This window comes from Parus major, chromosome 28 (genome assembly GCF_001522545.3).
Source record: "Parus major isolate Abel chromosome 28, Parus_major1.1, whole genome shotgun sequence".
Taxonomy (NCBI): domain Eukaryota; kingdom Metazoa; phylum Chordata; class Aves; order Passeriformes; family Paridae; genus Parus; species Parus major.
The window spans coordinates 4,351,678-4,368,437 of record NC_031797.1 but is presented as its reverse complement, the minus strand read 5'-3'; the positions used below and the strand labels follow the sequence as shown (position 1 = coordinate 4,368,437).

The window sequence follows — 16,760 nt, the reverse complement described above, 5'->3', positions numbered from 1 at the left end:
TCCCCAGGGTCACTCGTGTCACCTCCTGGGTTTTTCTGGATAAAATGGTCCAAGGGACCCTTCCCGTTCACAAGTTTTGGAGTCAAATTCCCATCAGAGCCCAGCTGGCAGTCGTTCTCCACATTGTCCAGGGAGGCACCCGAGCCATCCAGGGAGGGATCCTTGCTGGGAACAAAAGCACTTGGGGAGATCTTGACTTTTTTCACTTCTGAATCCAGATCGAGTTTTTCCTTTGGCACAGGATTGAGGCGCTTGAAGGGCAGCCGAGCTGCAAAAACAACACCAGGCTACTCAGTGACAGGAAATATCCAAGGATTTCATTCATTTTGAAGCATAAAATTGAGAAGAGCCACTTAGAGGTGGTTTAATCACAGCAGAGCCAATATATTTCAAAAAACCAGGTCTGAACTGCTGTTAATGTGTTAAAACTGAGCTGGGTGAGAGCCATTCCCTTACCTTGGACGAGCTTCCGTGGAGGAACAGCAGCTTTGTCTCTGCACTCCATGGCTACGGGAGAAAACAGCAAATCAACACCCGTGGATGTTCCCAAGGAGCCCAGCAGCTCTCCCAGGGCCGCTGAGGGAGGACAGAGGGTCCCCCTGACCCCCCCAGGCCAAAGGAGCTCCGAGCCGGCGGGTCCCGGCAGCCACAGTGTCCCCTCGCTGGGCTGGCCGGGAATGTTCCCAGGAGGCTGGGCCTGCACGCAGCGAGGTGTGAGGGGGAATTTCCCGGCTGGGAGGGGGGCAGGCCGTGGCACAGGTGCCCGGAGCAGCGGCGGCTGTCCCCGGCTCCCTGGCAGTGCCCAAGGCCGGGCCGGAGCCCTCAGGGTGTCCGTACCCGCGGCACGGCTGGAATGGGCTGCGATTTCAGATCCTTGCCCACCCAAACCGGTCTGTGACTCCGCGAGTGAGGCGGCAGGGCGGGCCCGGGCCCAGTCCCGGGGCGCGGCGGCAGCTCCGGCGCCTCCTTTGTTACCCCGGGCGGGCCCCGCGCACCCCGCGGCCCAACCGCCGCCGGAAACACCTCGCGCCCCGGCCGGGCCGCACCGCACCCCCAGCTCGGCCCTACCTGTGATGGCGGCCGGCGCGGCTGGCGGCGGTGCCGGGCGGCGGCGGCCGAACCGAGGCGGCCCGGCCCGCGCAGCCCCCGCCGCTCCCGGGCCCGGTCCCGCCCGGCCCGTCCCGCTCGTACTTGGCGGGAGCCGGGGCGACCCCGCGTCGCGCGGCGCTGATTGGCGGAGCGCTCCCCACGTGACCCGCCCAGCCACACTCCCCGCTGCGTCTCGCCTGCCGACTGGCTGCCGCGGCGGGCGCCGCTGATTGGCGGAGGCGCTGTCGGTCTGGCGCGCTGCGGGCGCTGATTGGGTGGCTTTATAGAGGGCCGGCGGGGCGCCGCTGGGTTCTTGTGCCTGGGCCCGAGGCCTACCCGCTCACCGGGCGGGAACGGGGCCGCAGCGGGCCGGTCCCGGGACCGGCCTGTCCGCAGCACGGGGCGGAGGGGGCGGAGCCAGTACTGCCGCGCCGCTACGGGCCTTGAGCCAACGCGCGAAATGGCGGCGGCGCCGGCGGCCAATTAGCGCCCGCCGCTGCGAGGCGCAGCCGCTGTCGCGAGGGACACTGGGAGCCGTAGTTTTCCATTGGAGCGTCTGTCATCCCATCTTCCTCCCAGGGCTATGGCGGGGGTCCCGGCCCGGTTGTCCCCGTGTCGCACACGCGGTCCGCTCCCTGCGGGCGGTGCTGGATCCCTCAGGACAAAGAGCCGGCTGCGCCACAGTCGGCTCCCAACATGCCCACCTGTCGCGACACAGCGATTCGCTCCGTCGCTCCGCGGCGGTTCCTCCGGGCCGGCAGGGGGCGCGCTGGCTCCGCGGGGCTCTCCGGCTGGGCCGCTCGGTGGTGGCGGCCGGGGGCGGGGCCGGGCGGCGGCGGAAGCGGCGGCGGGGACGGGCCGGGCTGGGACGGGCGGAGCGTCCTGAGGCTCCCGAGGCTCCCGCCGCCCCCGCAGCAGCTCCCGCCGCCCGCAGACCGGGCCCCCGCCGCCACCGGGCCAGGCACCGGCACCGGCACCATGTCGGTGGCGGGGCTGAAGAAGCAGTTCTACAAAGCGAGCCAGGTGAGACACCGGCACCCCGCGCCCGTTCCCGCCGCCGTTGGGCTCCGGGGAGGCCGCTCTTCCCTTACCGGTTCGGAGGAGCCGTCCCGGCCGCTGCTGCCCCGGCGGTGCCCGATCCCTGCCGTTATCCCCTCCCGGTGTCCCGGTGCGGAACCCGCCGGTTCCCCCGGTGTCCAGCCTGGCACCCCCCGCTATCCCGGGCTGCAGGCTCCCGGTGATCCCGGGGGGCCGTTTGGGGGTCCCGTTCTCCTGAGGGAGGGACGCGGGCAGGGGAAACTCCTCCGCCGGAGAACGGGCCCGGTGACACGGGGGGTCACGGCGGGGAACGGGGGTGATTCCCCTTCCCACAAACGGCACAAACCCTAACCCCGGCCCCGGTACAGCCGGGATGCGCCGGGATCCGGCGGCTCGGGAAGCTCCCGGTGCCTGCGGAGCAGCCGGGCAGGGCTGTGGGGCCCGAGGGGGAGCCCCGAGCACCGGGAAGGGACCGGGGACGGCCGGAGAAAGCTGCTCAGCCTCGGGAATTGCAGGCGGGATCGCGGAGTTTGTGTCCTTGGAGCTCTTCCCCCGAATTCCCCGTCCCTGGAAGCGCCCAAGGCCAGGCCGGACGGGGCTCGGAGCAGCCTGGGGTGGTGGAACTGGGATGGAATGGGGTGGAATGGGGATGGAATGGGGTGGAATTGGGATGGAATGGGGTGGAATGGGGATGGAATGGGATAGAATTGGGATGGAATTGAGATGGAATGAGGTGGAATTGGGATGGAATGGAATTGGGATGGAATTGGGATGGAATTGGGATGGAATTGGGATGGAATGGGATGGAATCTCTCAGGTCTCTTCCAACCCCAACCATTCCATCATTCCTTGTGGGAATCGGCCTCAAACAAGGTTCCTGAACACCTTTTCCCTCACCCTCCAGCGAGGGGTGGCCATTCCCAATCCCCCCGAGCAGAATTATCCTTCCCACCGCTTCATGTTAACAGCTGTAAGGGTTTTTTAATGCGTTTTGGGAAGGATTCAGGAATCACAAATCCCCCTCTGCTGCTGCTTTCCTGCCCCTGTTTTAAATTCCAGATAAATTTGGCACAGATCGTGTTTTCCATCACTGAGTTTAAACCCTTTCAGCTCATCCCACCCCTGCGTGCGACGTGTGTCTCCTTGGCTCTATTTCCCCAAATCCATTTTATTTACCCGGCAAAGCAAAATAACAAATTCCTGAAGTCATCCCCCACCCCCTTTCCCACTAAACCATGGTGGGGTGGTTTTTTTTCACAATTTCCACGGGGAAAGGTCGTGCTGGGAATTCGGTGTGGGAGGATTTTGCCAGCCTGGCTGTGCCATGGTGGTGTCAGGAGGTGAAAACCCCTCACTGACTCAGAACTAATGTGTTCCTAAGCCCAAAAATATCATTTTAAACCCCCCAATGAAACTGTTTTTTACAGGAATTACAAATTCTTCCAGGGACAGAGGTGTCCATGATTTAAGGATGCTCTGACTGGAAACTGGGAGTCACTGGTTCCAGTTTGGCCATTTTTTTGTCTCCTCCTTCCCTTTCTCCCCTTCTCCCGTTCCTTCCCTTTCCCCCCTCTGGTCCCACTCAGCCCTTGGCTGAAGGAGGGGAGGATTAGTTATTTTTTGGCTCCCTTCAAGCCATCAGACGCTGCCAAAGCCCAACATGTGGAAGATCTTTCCTAAAATGTTACGTTTTGTTCCACGTCTGTCGTTAATTGAAGGGAAACGGAGGCAGGAGCGGGGTCCGCAGGGACCCCGGGGGGTTTGGGATCCCTGTCTGGGATCCAGAGGGAGCAGGGCTTGGCTCGTGGGCCTCATCCATGTGATTCCTCCAAGCCCACGTCTCCCCTGGGTGAGGCAGCCGGGCGCCCACACGCGGGAGAGAACCCGGAGTATCCTGGAAAAAAAATGAATCCGAGTCGTGCTGGCAAATGCTGCGGATGGGGAACGGCTCCGAGTGCGTCCAGAACAGGTTCTGCCTGTTCACAGCAAACTGTTCTCTGAGAAAATAAAGCTGGAGAAAACATTCTGAGGAAGGGGGAGAAGCAGCAGCAGCAGCTTGGAGCTGGGAACAGGGTGGGAAGTCCCTGCCTGCCTGGTCCAAGGTTCCATCCAGCCGGGAATTCGCAGGGACCTTCTGGTGCAGAAACAGCTTCGTTTGCACCACTTGGGTTTTGTACAAACTGATGGAAATCCTAAAATCCTGCAAATCTTCCCAGGCAGTGGGCAGGACGGGCTGCTGTTCCAGGGAATCCCAGGGAATGCTGGGGGTGTCTCCAGGGACGGGGAGCAGCACGGCGGGGCTGGCTGATCCCGGGGATCCTGCCTGGATCCCGCTCACCTGGCAGCAGGAGCAGCCCAGGAGCTCTCTGGAATGCCAGGATTGCCGTGTGCTGCCCTTTCCAGAGCCCACAGCTGCTGGGGGTGCTGCCCACGGGTCACAGGAGGCCTTGGGCTGGAGGAGACCCCGGAGCTCATCTCCTTCCATGCCCTGGGAGTGTCCCAGGCCGGGCTGGACAGGGCTGGAGCTCCTGGGACAGGGGAAGTGTCCCTGCCTGGGATTAAAGTCCCTTCCAAGCCAGACCAGGCTGGGGCTCAGCCCTGGGCGCTGCTGTCATTCCAGACTGGATTAACGTGCTCCCAACGCCTGTGTGAGCTGAGCCTAAACCCTGCCAGGCCTGCCTGGGCTCAGGAGTTCGCGCTGGCCCAAGCCACAGCCCAGCCTCCTCCACATCCAGAGCCATTTTCCAGAAGGAGGGAAGGCAAGTGCTAATTAAAACTCAGCAGCCCGTGGCACACACGCATTTCCCTGAGTTTGATGACAGCTCCCAAGGCTTCCAGAGGTATTTTTGACCATAAATAGCCCCGTGCTCCCTGCCTGGCCTGGGATGTGCTGCAGGGGCTGCGGCTGGGCCCAGCAGGACCCGGCATTCCCGAGCTCCTGGGCCAGCAGGGAATGATTTCTGTGCGTGAGCTTCCCCCAGGAGCCGCCGTGGTGTGAGCAGTGTGACACTGAGGGGACAGCAGGGAGGGCACTTCCCCTTTGCTCCGGCCTTTGTGGTCACCGCTCTCGGTGCTGCTGAGCTGGGATTTCCTTCACTTCTCCTTGGGTTGGGATTTCCTTCTTCCCTCCTCAGCCGGGCTTCTCTCTGCGGTGACTTTGTGCTCTGCTTTCAAATGTGGGGTTTTTTCTTCCCTCTCTCAGATGAACCTTTCAAAAGCTCCTTTTTTCTGTTGTTCATTTGGGGTATTTTGATAATAAGTCAGCCCTGCTCCCTCTGGCCTGTCCAGGCTTCCTCTGGGATGCAGGAGGTGTCTTTGGGATGGTTGGGGCTGGAAGGGACCGTAAAGCTCATCCCATTCCATGGGCAGGGACACCTCCCACTGTCCCAGACTGCTCCGTTCCAGGGATGGGACAGCCACACCATCCTTGGGGAGCTGTGTCAGGCCTCAGCCCCCTGTGAGCGCGGAGGGGAGCGGGGAGTTCCTGTGGGAGGGGTTTGGCAGCGGCAGGCTCTAAGCTCCTTATCTGTACACGGGAATTTGGACTGGGAAAATGAGGGATTTTGCTGATTCCTGCCAGCCCAGAGCCTCCTGCCAACCTCTGTCCCACAGCACCCGATGTTTCTGTATTAACATTAACCTGGGCTGGGTTCCCCTGCAGCTCCTGGGTTTATCTTTCCACATTAATCTGCTCCTAAGGCTGGGGGAGGCTGGATTTGCTGGGGTGACATCCTCCAGCTCCGCTTCCAGCCAGGATCCATCCTGGAGCATCCTCCCCTGGCTCCCTGCAGCCCTGCTGGCACTGGGGGTGGCTGTTCTGCTGGTGTTTCTGTGGATCCACGGGGAAAAGGAGGCTCAGGGGAGTCTCCTTGCTCTCCACAGCTCCTGGAAGGGGGTAGGGCTCGGTCTGCCAGGGAACCGCTGACAGGAGCGGAGGAAACGGCCTCAGGGAGGCTGAAATTTGATATTAGTGCAAATTTTTTCCATGGAAAAGCTTGTCAGGCATTGGAAGAGGCTGTCCAGGGCAGTGGTGGAGTCCCCATCCCTGAAGTGTTCACAAGACACGTGGATGTGGCTCTTGGGGACACAGAGGTGAGCTCAGGGTCCCGCAGCTCTTTCCCAGCCTTACCCATTCCATGAGATGTGTGGCAGAGGCTGAGTGTCCCCAGAGCTCCTGGAGGCAGGGATGAGCTGCCAGTGCATCCCTTCAGGCCTGGCTGGTGCTGGCTGGACACTCACAGAGCTGCCTCTGCCACATCCAGGGGAAAAACTGCTATTTCCCTCTCCTTTTTCTGCGTGATTTGGCATCAAAACGCTGTCCCTGTGGCGGCTGGTTAATCATTGCTGGAGCTGAGCAGCCCCAGAACCCAGCAGCTTTCATTTTTCCAGGATTGTTTCTCTCCAGAGTTTCCTATAACTTGGTTTTTCCCCCCGTTTAAGGTTGTTTGTGCAGCCATTGGGAGACTCCTGGAAGGCTGAGGCTCAAACCAGAGCTGGGAAACTCCAGCTCTCCATATCCTGCTGCATTTGCTGCCCTGATGTCAGCCAGGGAAGCGTTCTCCTGCAGCTGGGGAATCTGGGATCAGGGCAGGATCCGTGACTCAGGCCTGGGGGGGCCGTGTGGATGCTGAATCCACGTCATCAGCCTGAAATCATGGATTTATCCAGCTGATTGCACAGGGGATGGTTCCTGGATGCAGCGGCAGGAAATCCTTCCTCCCCCTTTTCCCTGCCACTGCTTTCCTCCTGGGAAAGAGCAAAATGGGGATGAGCTCAGGCAGCCTGCCTTGTAAAAGCTGATTCATTTCTTTAGCACATTCTGGGGTTTTTTTTCCCTTCTTCCTCCTCTCCCCCATCGCTGCATTTGCCAGAGCCTTTTGCCAGGGCTCCCAGCCCCATCCCTGTGGGAATTCCGAGGGCTGCAGAACCCCAGTGCCAGAGCCCAGGCTGCCCCCGGGGATGGAGCTGGGATGTGAGGGGCTGGTCCTGCTGTGTCTGTCCCTCCCGGAGCAGGATGCTGGAAAGTCCAGGAATGAAATAAATCCCAAATCCTGAGGGTTTTGGCTGTGTAATTCCAGCTGGACTCATTGACATGGACACTCTCCCTGTTGGTGTTTCGGAGGGCTCTGAGGTCGCTGTCCCTGCTCCTCCCCATCCTCAGCTGCACGGATTAACCCAGCCTGGGATGTGATGTCTGGGGTGGGAGCAGGCAGGAGCCTGATCCTGTCTTTTCCTTGGATCTGCTCCCTCCGAGCTGTGCCACAGCCGTGTCCCAGCCTTCCTCCCTGGATCTGAGGGGAAAGATCCAGGTCCTGGGAATGCCCCACAGCATCCCAGAGCTTCCCTTCTCCTCAGCTGCTCCATGACAGCACTTTGTGCAGGATCCAGCCCAGCTTGGCCTCTCCCTGTCATTATAAAAGTGATAATTAATATTTTTTTCAGGTTTCCTTTTCCTGTTCCCCTCAGCCCCGTCCCTTCAGCCAGGAATCCCTTCCAGGAAAGGTTCCTGTGGCAGGAAAGGGCCTGGCCCAGGCTCAGGGACAAAGCTGGGGGTTCCTCTCCTGGTTTTGGGGCTGGGACTGCCCAGAGGTGCCCGAGGTCCTGCTCCTCTCCCTGTGGATGGAGAATCCATCAGGAGACTCTGGATTGCTCCTGCTTCCAAGAAAAGCCTTGTAACCCCCCTTCCAGCCCTGCCACCAATAGCTAATTAATAAAAGCACTCCTCTTAAAGCCACTGGGAATTTTAGGATCTCCTAATGCCTGGCTATTAATAAAGTTCATGGTACTGTCACTAATTAAATTGCCTTTCTGCTCCAAAGAAAGAAAAAGAGATGAGTTAAACATCTCCATAATGAAATTCTGTCTTTGAGACAGAAGGTTAAATTTGCATGATTAAAGCTTTAAAGGGCTTTTCCTAATTGAGAAAATGCTTCATAATTCATCCTAGAGCCTGAAAACCCGGCTGCACCCCCTGGCTGGGCCAGCCTTTATTCTCCAGTGATAATTTATTAACCACTTTCCCAACCAAATCTGGTTTGGCATCCCAGGATTAGCCACATTTAAACTTAATTTTGCCACTTTCATGATGAAAAAGGCAGAAAAAGGCTAAGCAATTCTCTACACCCGAAGCAAATCCACTGCAGGAGAAGGTGCTGGGTGTTTGTTTCCTTTCCCTGATTTTCTTCCCTGGCTTAGGAGCCGTCTTGTTCCCTGCTGACGTGTGTCTGTGGCTCTGGGGGAGCAGGGGCAGCACAAATCCGCAGTGCCAGATGTTGGAGGAGCTCCTGTGCCACTGAAGCTCCTCCTGACTGCGCTGGGGGAGCTCCAAAGGGCAGAGGCTCTGGGATAAAACATCATCCAAGCGTCGTCTCCTGGGATTTGTGGGCTGGCTCTGCCTGCAGGGCGGCAAGGCCACGGTGATGCCAAGTGCTGGGGGGGATTTTATCCCATTTCAGCCACTCCAAAATGAGTCTCAGTGTGCAGTGAGGGGAAAAATCGGGATTCAGCGGCGTCCTGGATGGGCTGGGAGCAGCCAGAGTCCCTGGGTGTGGGGAAGAGCTGTGGAGGAGCTGATGCACCAGTTTGATCCAGCTCCAGCCCTGGCAGCCTTAGGGGTGCTGGGGTCGCTCCTTCCCACTCTCCCTTCCCTTAGGATGCCGTGCCCTGCTCCGATAGCCACGGAGCTTTTCCTACAATTCAGAGGAGCAAGGAAAGCGTGTGTTTACAGTGTCCTCAGCCATTTCTGCCCCTTTGATGTCTGGGGGCCCGCTCCCGGTGTGGAACGTGCTCTGCACGGGGCTCTCCCGGCCGGGAACAGGAGTTTGCCTTCCTTTGGGGGGCCTTGGCTCTCTTTTGATCTCCCTGGTGGCTGTGGAGCCGTGTCCCAGCAGCTCTCTGTGTCCCAGCATCCTGCAGATCCAGAGGTTTTCTGTTCCCTGCTGTATCCTCGCTTTGGGTGATCCCAGCAGTGTCCTGCACCTCATGGAGCTGCTTTTCCTGCTCTTCACAGGGAGCAGAAATCCCTTCTGCTGCTTTGCTTTATTTTTTTTTTTTTGCAGCTTGGTGGTTTTTTTCCCCAGGGATTTGCAGGTGTCTTGCACCCTCCTTTCCCCCTTTTTCCCCTTGTTTTTTGGGGAATCCCTCGGAGCACCCTCCGAACGCTGAGCGCAGGACGAGGCTGCTGGCTGCTCCTGCAGGATTGCAGTTCCTGGGAGGCACTTTCAGCACTTGGCACTTTCCCATCCCACCTCAGGAGCAGCTCCAGAGCAGCTCCAGGTGTCCAGGGCTCGGATCCACTGAGGAAGGATGGCTCAGCAGCTCTGGACAAGGCAGGCTGTGATTCACTGCCACAGGACACGGGGAGGCTGTGCAGGAATCCTGCATGCAAGGCCAGAATTCCACGTTTGCCCTCAGTTTAGTGAACTTCCTCTCCATTGCTGAAGTCTCTGGGAGTGTGTGAGGGGAAATCAGTGCTGGGAGAGAGGAGCTGCTTCCTTACGTGTTTGTGTTTTCCCTGGAACTTGACCCAGTTCCATGATTCTTTTCCCCAGCTGAATGGAAATTGTGTCTGGTTTGGTTCAGAGCGTGTGAGAAGTAATAACAGGAGAAAACAGGATACAAATGGCTGTTGGGAGCTGCCCCCATCCCTCCAGCCAGAGCATTCCAAGAATCCTATGGAAACCCTCATCCTTTGGGATGAGTGTGCTCTGGGGACGGGGTCGTGCCCTTCAGCCCCTCAGTGTCCTGCTGGAGGAAGGAGCTGGCCCCATGAGCCTGGTGAGCAGGGCTGGCAGGCAGGGCTTGAGCTGTGCCCTGCAGCCCCGGAGAGGAGCAATTCCCACGGCCGGGAAGGAGCAGCTGCACTGCGGAGCATCCTCCCGGTGCCCTCGGCTGGGCTGCTGCTGAAATCCTGGGTTTGCCTTTAATTCCCGCTGTCCTGGTTCCTGCAGCCCATCTGCTGATGGAGATGAGTCACCCGATGCTGAGGAGGAGGAGGAGGAGGAGGAGGAGGAGGAGGGCTGGCAGGTGGCTCCTGGAGAGCCGCCTGCGCAGCTCTTCCCTGCGCTTTCCATAGGATAAGATTACGAGCCGAGGTCACTGGGAAGTTTTTCCTCCTGGGCCCAGGGAAGGGAAGGAGCTGTTCATTGTTCCAGGCTGACCTTCCTGCTCCAGATCGAGGAATTCCTGTGGCGCTGTGGGGAGGGGAGAGATCCTGCTCTCAGCTGCTGAGGGGGTGGGAAGCTCAGGGTGTTCCACGTTTTCCCTGCACACGTGTCTGGAGGCAGCCGAGCACCTCAAGTGCCTTGGCACGAGTCTGTTCCGAGCCAGAGAATCCAGGATTCCATCGTGGAGCTCATCCCTCGGCTGCGAGGCTCAGCCAGGACTGGCCTGTGGTGGGATGGGAATGGGAAAAGCGCAGGGAAGGAAGTGCAGGAGCAGGCTGAGGGTTGGGGAAATGCTCCTGGGAGCTGTTTCTCGGGAAGATCAGGCAGTGGAGTGTCCAGGTGCCCCAGGCAGGTGGGATCCATAGGGATGAAGCTGGGATGCAGCACAGGGTGTGCTCTGAGGGGCTGGAGCCCGACAGCTCCGGCTGCTCCTGATCCTCCTCCGGTTTGCCAGGAGGGGATGTGAGAATTCCCAGGATCACAGAGCGGTTTGGAAGGGATCTGAAGGTCATGGAGTCCCACCCTGCCATGGCAGGGACACCTTGGACTGTCCCAGGCTGCTCCAAGCCCCGTCCAACCTGGCCTTGAGCACTTCCAGGGATGGAGCAGCCTCTGGGAGCTTGGGAATGTGCCTCCCTCTTCCAAGGCTGGAGGTAATTGTTCCTCCCCTGCTCTGCACAATGAACACTGGGATCTGTTTTCTTCTCCTCAAAGTAGGTCAGGAGTTGCTCAGATCGGTGTGAGCTGTGCTCGGGGTGTGCCCAGCTCGCCCCAACCCGGGCTGCCTGCTGCTCTGGGAGATCAGGGCTGGGACCCCGGGATGAGCTGAGCCCAGCAGGGCCGGGATCCTGGGCCGGGATCCTGGGATGGGATCCTGGGATGGGATCCTGGGATGGGATCCTGGGCCGGGATCCTGGGCTGGGATCCTGGGATGGGATCCTGGGCCGGGATCCTGGGCTGGGATCCTGGGATGGGATCCTGGGCTGGGATCCTGGGATGGGATCTGGGATGGGATCTGGGCTGGGATCCTGGGCTGGGATCCCGGGATGGCCCAGGACACCTCCCAGGACCAGCTGGTTCTTCAGGGAGCCTCCGTGGCAGCAGAGCCGAGTGGGGCACTCCAGGAGAACCCCCAGGCTTTGCCAGGTGCTGCAGCTGGACTGGAGTGTTTTTCCAGGAGGTTCTGGGGTTTTTCCAGGAGGTTCTGGGGTTTTTCCAGGAGGTTCTGGGGTTTTTCCAGCACTGCCATTGCCAAGCCCCAGTGGCTGGAGCCCTTTGCTCTCTCGCCGGCTCTGCGGGACGCGGCGCTGGGACGATGGGGATGACCCAAAACGAAGCTGATTCCAGGGAGTCACGCCCTGCTGAGCTGGGGAGGTGCTGGTGGCTCTGTTTGGGTTTTACAGAGCATCCCACAGATCTGTGCTGTTGGGCAGGGCTGAAACTGGGCACCAGCGATCCCAGTTAACCCCGGCTTCCCTTAACTCCTTCTCCTCCGCGTCTGTGCCGAGCTTTGGGGCTTCAGAACATTCCCAGCCCCTTTTCCCGGGGTTTGTGGGCTGGCTTTTCCCCCTGGGCTGGGATGAGGGCAGAGCTGCTTCTCTGTTTGTTCATCTGCAGGTTTGTTTTTGTATTTCTTGAGGGCAACTTGCTGTTGGGAGGGTGGAGGGGAGGAAGAAGAAGGCTTTGATACCCCAGAGTCTGCAGGAATAAGGTTTTCAGTCGACTGTAGGGAACTGTTTTGATTGCAAGGATGGCAAATGTTTGATGTGTTATAAATAGGGCTGACTGCGATGGAAAAAAGAAAGCGAGTTTTAAAAAAAAACCCTGATTTTTTTTGGTTTCTCTTGGTGTGTTTTGCTTGTTTGAGGCTGAGGGAATTAGGGATAATTTTCCGTTTTAAAATATTTAAAGGCTGTGAGAGCAAAATATTAAAATGAGGTCTGTGAAATCCCGTGGGGAAGCTGGTGATGAGCAGAAAATAACACGGACTGAGGCTCCCTCATCCATGAGCTGGGCAGATGAGACCTTCAGGGTGGATGTGCTGGAATCTGCCCTTCTGCAGCTTTCGAGGAGCTCCTTGGCTGGGGAAGTTTGGCTGCTGGCACCTTCCCAGCTTTATCAGGGATTCTGCTGGTGCTGCAGCCTAAAAATCACCTTTTTTTCCCCCTCCACCTCTGCCCCACCTCTGCACCTGGAGTGATGCAGGAATTCCCCAGCTGTGCTCCCAAAATCTCTCCTGATCTCCCAGGCCCATCCCAGCCAAACTCCTGGGAGCGTCCACGCAGCATTCCCAGAGTTCTGGGAACTTCAGGGAATCATTTCAGGGCAGCTGCCAGGAGGATCCCTGTGCATCCCTCCTTCCCATGAACACCATCCCTGTTCCCCCTGGCTCATTCCAACAACGGCTCTTTCATTCCCAGCATCTTCCCCCACGCCGGGGCTGGGCACGGGGGGACGTCGGGATTGTTCCCATTCCCACGCTCCTGCCACGGAATCTGCAGGAATCTGGAGGGATCTGGAGGGATCTGGAGGAATCTGGAGGAATCTGAAGGAATCTGGAGGAATCTGAAGGAATCTGGAGGGACCTGGAGGATTCTGAAGGAATCTGGAGGGATCTGGAGGGATCTGGAGGATTCTGAAGGAATCTGAAGGATTCTGCAGGATTGTGAAGGATTCTGAAGGAACCTGAAGGATTCTGAAGGAATCTGGAGGGATCTGAAGGAATCTGGAGGATTCTGCAGGAATCTGGAGGAATCTGAAGGATTCTGAAGGGATCTGAAGGATTCTGAAGGGATCTGAAGGAACCTGGAGGAATCTGAAGGATTCTGAAGGAATCTGAATGAACCTGAAGCAATCTGAAGGATTCTGCAGGATTGTGAAGGATTCTGGAGGATTCTGCAGGAACCTGAAGGAATCTGGAGGATTCTGGAGGGATCTGGAGGAATCTGCAGGAATCCCCCGTGAGCTGCAGGGTGGAGCCGTGGCTGGAGCAGCCTTGGGGCCGTGTCCAGCCCCGTGGATCCGAGGATTCCTGGCTGGATGCCGAGCTCCGGGAACGCTCCCTGCACCCCAGGAATCCGAGGCACATTTGAGCTGTGTCTTGTTGAGTGAGGGATGAATTCCAGGGCCCTGTGGGTGGAATTGCAGGTGAAATGCCAGCGGGGAGCGGATTGGGTCGGCCGTGGCTGCAGCGCCCTGCGCCAATATTTGCTCTGGGAAGTGTTTGGCCGAAGGCTCCGGCTCTCCCAGGGTGAAGCCCTTGGATGTGTCCCTGTCCTGGATCCAGGGAGCCCAGACTCGTTCTGCTCTTCCACTCCCCAAGTGTTTGCTTTGCTTTTTAACCATTTCCGTGTCTGCTCGTGCTGTCCCTTCCCAGGCTGGCCTTGGGAGAGCTTGGATCCCAGCCAGGGGAGCAGGGATGTATCCCAGGCCTGCTCCTGGCTGCTCAGGAAATGGAAATGCAGAAGAATTGTCAGCACATCCTCCAAAAACCCCATAGCTGCTTCTTGGGGGAAGGGCTGCTGGAATCTGCAGTGCCAGCATTGCTCCAACTGCCTCCCCATTCCCTTGTGCAATGTATGGATAAACCCTTCCTTCCTTCCTTCCTTCCTTCCTTCCTTCCTTCCCTGGATCCTGGAGAGGTCAGTGCTTCCCAGAGGAAGGCAGGCACCTCCTCCCGCTCCTCCCCAGCCCCTGGGGCAGCACGATGGGGTGCACAATGTGGCACTTGGGAAATCTGGCTCCTGTGAGGCTCCAGGTTAAAGAAGGAGCCGGTGCTGGCTGCTCCAGGCTCACATCAGGGGGATCCGTGTTGGATTGTGTCCCTTCCTGAGGGTGTGGAGATGTGGGGATGGGGGGATGTGGGGATGGGGTCCCTCCTCCTTCCCTCCCGTGCTGACGCCTCCCACTTTAATTAGAGCCAGCAGGGAGAGAACCTCAATCTTATTATTCCCTCGCAGCAGGGCAGGAGCAGCAGCATTTCTTGGCCGTCAAAAGGAGGATTAAATTAGTCTGGAAATGAGGGGGTTTTGCCTCCTTTGCTTCTCTGGGCTCTCCAGAGGGTGTGGAGCCTCCGGAATCGCTGTGGTGATGGATTCTGCCAGCCTGGCACGCGGCCCCTGGAGCAGAGTGCTGGCAGGGGTTATTTACAGCTTCCCAGGCCACAAATCCAGGGAGAAAAGTGGGAATGGGACTGCTTGGGATGGCTGCACCCTGCCCAGGTGTGTCAGGGAACAGAGCAGGCTTCCAGAGGCGCCAGCTTGGTGGGAGGGATCCCGCTGTGGCTGTGGCATTCATGGCAGGGGACAGGGGACAGGGGACAGGGGACAGGGGACAGGGGTGGCAGCTGGGGCAGAGCTGTGCTGGAGAGCTTTCCTTCCTTCCCTCTCTCTTTTTCCTTTCCTTTCCTATCTCTTCTTCTCCCTTCCCTTCTCCTCCCCGTGGTTTGGTGTCTCCCAGGTGCTTCTGAACCTGGAGAATTCCCTAAAGGGGTCCCTCCTCCTCTTCCTCAGAAAACATCCAGCCCCATTTTGTATCCCCACGGGAGCAGCAGTGTTCCAGAGGAAGAAAGCCTCGATAAAAATCAAATGTTTGATGTTAGAGTAAACAAACCTGATTGTTCCTTCAGATCTGGAGTTTTCAGTACAAACAGGAGGAATCCTGGCAGTGGAACCCCGGGAGCCTGTGCCAGGTTTCCCAGACCACTTTGGATGTCTGGATGGGGAATTTGCTGTTGTTTGGGGAAAATAACCACTAATTGCTCCCCACAACTCCCTGACAGGAGGGTGGAGCCGGCTGGGGGTCGGGCTCTGCTCCCAGGGAACATCAGCACAAGAGGAAACGGCCTCAGGTTGTACCAGGGAAGGTTTAGATTGGAAATCAGGGGAATTTTGTTGATGGAAGGGTGGCCAGGCGCTGGCACAGCTGCCCAGAGCAGTGCTGGAGTCCCCACCTGAATGGACGTGGCACTCGGGGCGGGTTAGAGGTGGGCAAGGTCAGGTGTGGTGATCTTGGAGGTCTTTCCCAACCCCAGCGATTCCCTGATTCCAATCTGGGCCAGTTCCCACGTCCTGCACCCCCAGGCACTCCCTGCCCGGCTCCCTGGGCTGAGGGAGGGACCCTTTGGGTTCACGGCGGCTGCGGTCACCCTTGGGCAGCTCACGGTGTGCACTGCGGGCTGCAGCTGCTCCTGCACCGAGGGATCCCCTCAAAAACCTGCTGAGGCCTTGCCATAAATGAGCCCTGGCTTCCCAGCTTGCCAAACATCTCCTCTGACAAGGAATTCCAGCCCCTTGTCCCAGCTCCCGAGCCACTGCAGCGTTTCCAGCCCTGCTCCGTGCTGGCTGCCGGGAGCCGAGCGTGTGCATTCCCTGTTTACTTGGAATTTGCCGTGTGTGAAAATGAGTCCTTGGCTCCAAATGGAGCTGAGAGACGCTTGTGCTGCTCGTTTTCTCCAGCAGGCGTTGGAGCTGGAGCCGTGGGCTGGGATTTAGGGAGCTGAGGAGCTGCCGGTGGGTGAGGAGCATCCTGACTGAGCCGAGCTCTGGGGGATGTTTGGGGGTTTGCTGGGGTCTTTTTCAGGAGCTCTGGGCTGTTCCTGACGCCTCCTTTGTCTTGCAGGTGCTGTGTGGCCCATCCCTGTTCCCTTTCCAGGGAATTCCTCCATGAGGTGGGAGCTCAGTCAGAGCCTGACCCCCCTCCCTTGTCCTTTCTCCACAGCTGGTCAGCGAGAAGGTCGGAGGGGCCGAAGGGACCAAGTTAGACGATGACTTCAAGGAGATGGAAAAGGTGAGTGGGGAAGCAGAGCAATCCCCAGAATCACCCCATGGCTCCTGTGGGACTGGCTGGATCCCCGAGCTGATCCTCACTGGGCTCTCGTCTCTGCTGCAGAAAGTGGACCTGACCAGCAAGGCTGTGACAGAAGTGCTGACCAGAACCATAGAGTACCTCCAGCCCAACCCAGGTGAGGGCCTGGCGCTCCCCAGGGAAACAGGGAGCTGGGCAGGGAGACAGCTTTGGCTCAGTGGACATCTGGGGTCCCCTCTTGCCCTGAATGCAGGCTGCTGAGCAGGGACAGATGCAGCTTTGCCTCAGACCTAGAGAGGCCCTGAGGGGACCCGTTTTTCTGGGAATGTCCAGGAAAAGTGTTGTTTCTGGGCTGGGAAGGGGTGGCTGGCTCTGTCAGCCCTGCATCCTCCCAGCCAGCTGCTCCAGAGAGCGCTCCAGGGACCCTGGGAGGGCTGGGGAAACTCCTTTGGCCTCCCCTGGCCAAGCACTGCGGATCTATTTTTGCTTTGCCTCTTGGAAATAACCTTTTTTCATAGCGAGGGATATTTCTGGGGGATGGAGACAATGGAGCCTCCCAGCTTTGTGTGCAGCAAAGGGGGAAGGAAACCGGGCTGCCAGCAGGCAGGGGATGCAGGGAATGCAGAGCTGGCAGGGGATGCAGGGGATGCAGAGCTGGCAGGG

At 58.7% G+C, this 16,760-nt stretch overlaps 2 protein-coding genes across 8 annotated transcripts in view; one reads left to right on the top strand and one right to left on the bottom strand.

The window, feature by feature from the left end:
* CHAF1A (chromatin assembly factor 1 subunit A) overlaps positions 1-1,108 on the bottom strand; it is a 14,261-nt gene extending 13,153 nt beyond the window's left edge. Inside the window, exons 1-3 of one of the 2 annotated variants that reach the window (XM_019009116.1) lie at positions 1,069-1,108; positions 457-507; positions 1-268 (exon numbers count right to left, since the gene is read on the bottom strand). In XM_019009116.1, coding sequence (XP_018864661.1) covers positions 1-268; positions 457-505 — 317 coding nt within the window. In that variant the 5' untranslated portion in view covers positions 506-507; positions 1,069-1,108. The remainder of the gene's footprint in view (positions 269-456; positions 508-1,068) is intronic. The other variant, XM_015651603.1, reaches the window with a different exon arrangement.
* Positions 1,109-1,946: 838 nt separating this feature from the next.
* Positions 1,947-16,760, top strand: part of SH3GL1 (SH3 domain containing GRB2 like 1, endophilin A2) — a 22,967-nt gene continuing 8,153 nt past the window's right edge. For 5 of the 6 annotated variants that reach the window (XM_015651642.2, XM_015651648.3, XM_015651647.3 and 2 more), the window contains exons 1-3: positions 1,947-2,112; positions 16,011-16,079; positions 16,182-16,254. In XM_015651642.2, the coding sequence (XP_015507128.1) occupies positions 2,068-2,112; positions 16,011-16,079; positions 16,182-16,254 (187 nt within the window). In that variant the 5' untranslated portion in view covers positions 1,947-2,067. Of the gene's footprint in view, positions 2,113-14,326; positions 14,513-16,010; positions 16,080-16,181; positions 16,255-16,760 lie in introns of those variants that run through there. The other variant, XM_015651645.3, reaches the window with a different exon arrangement.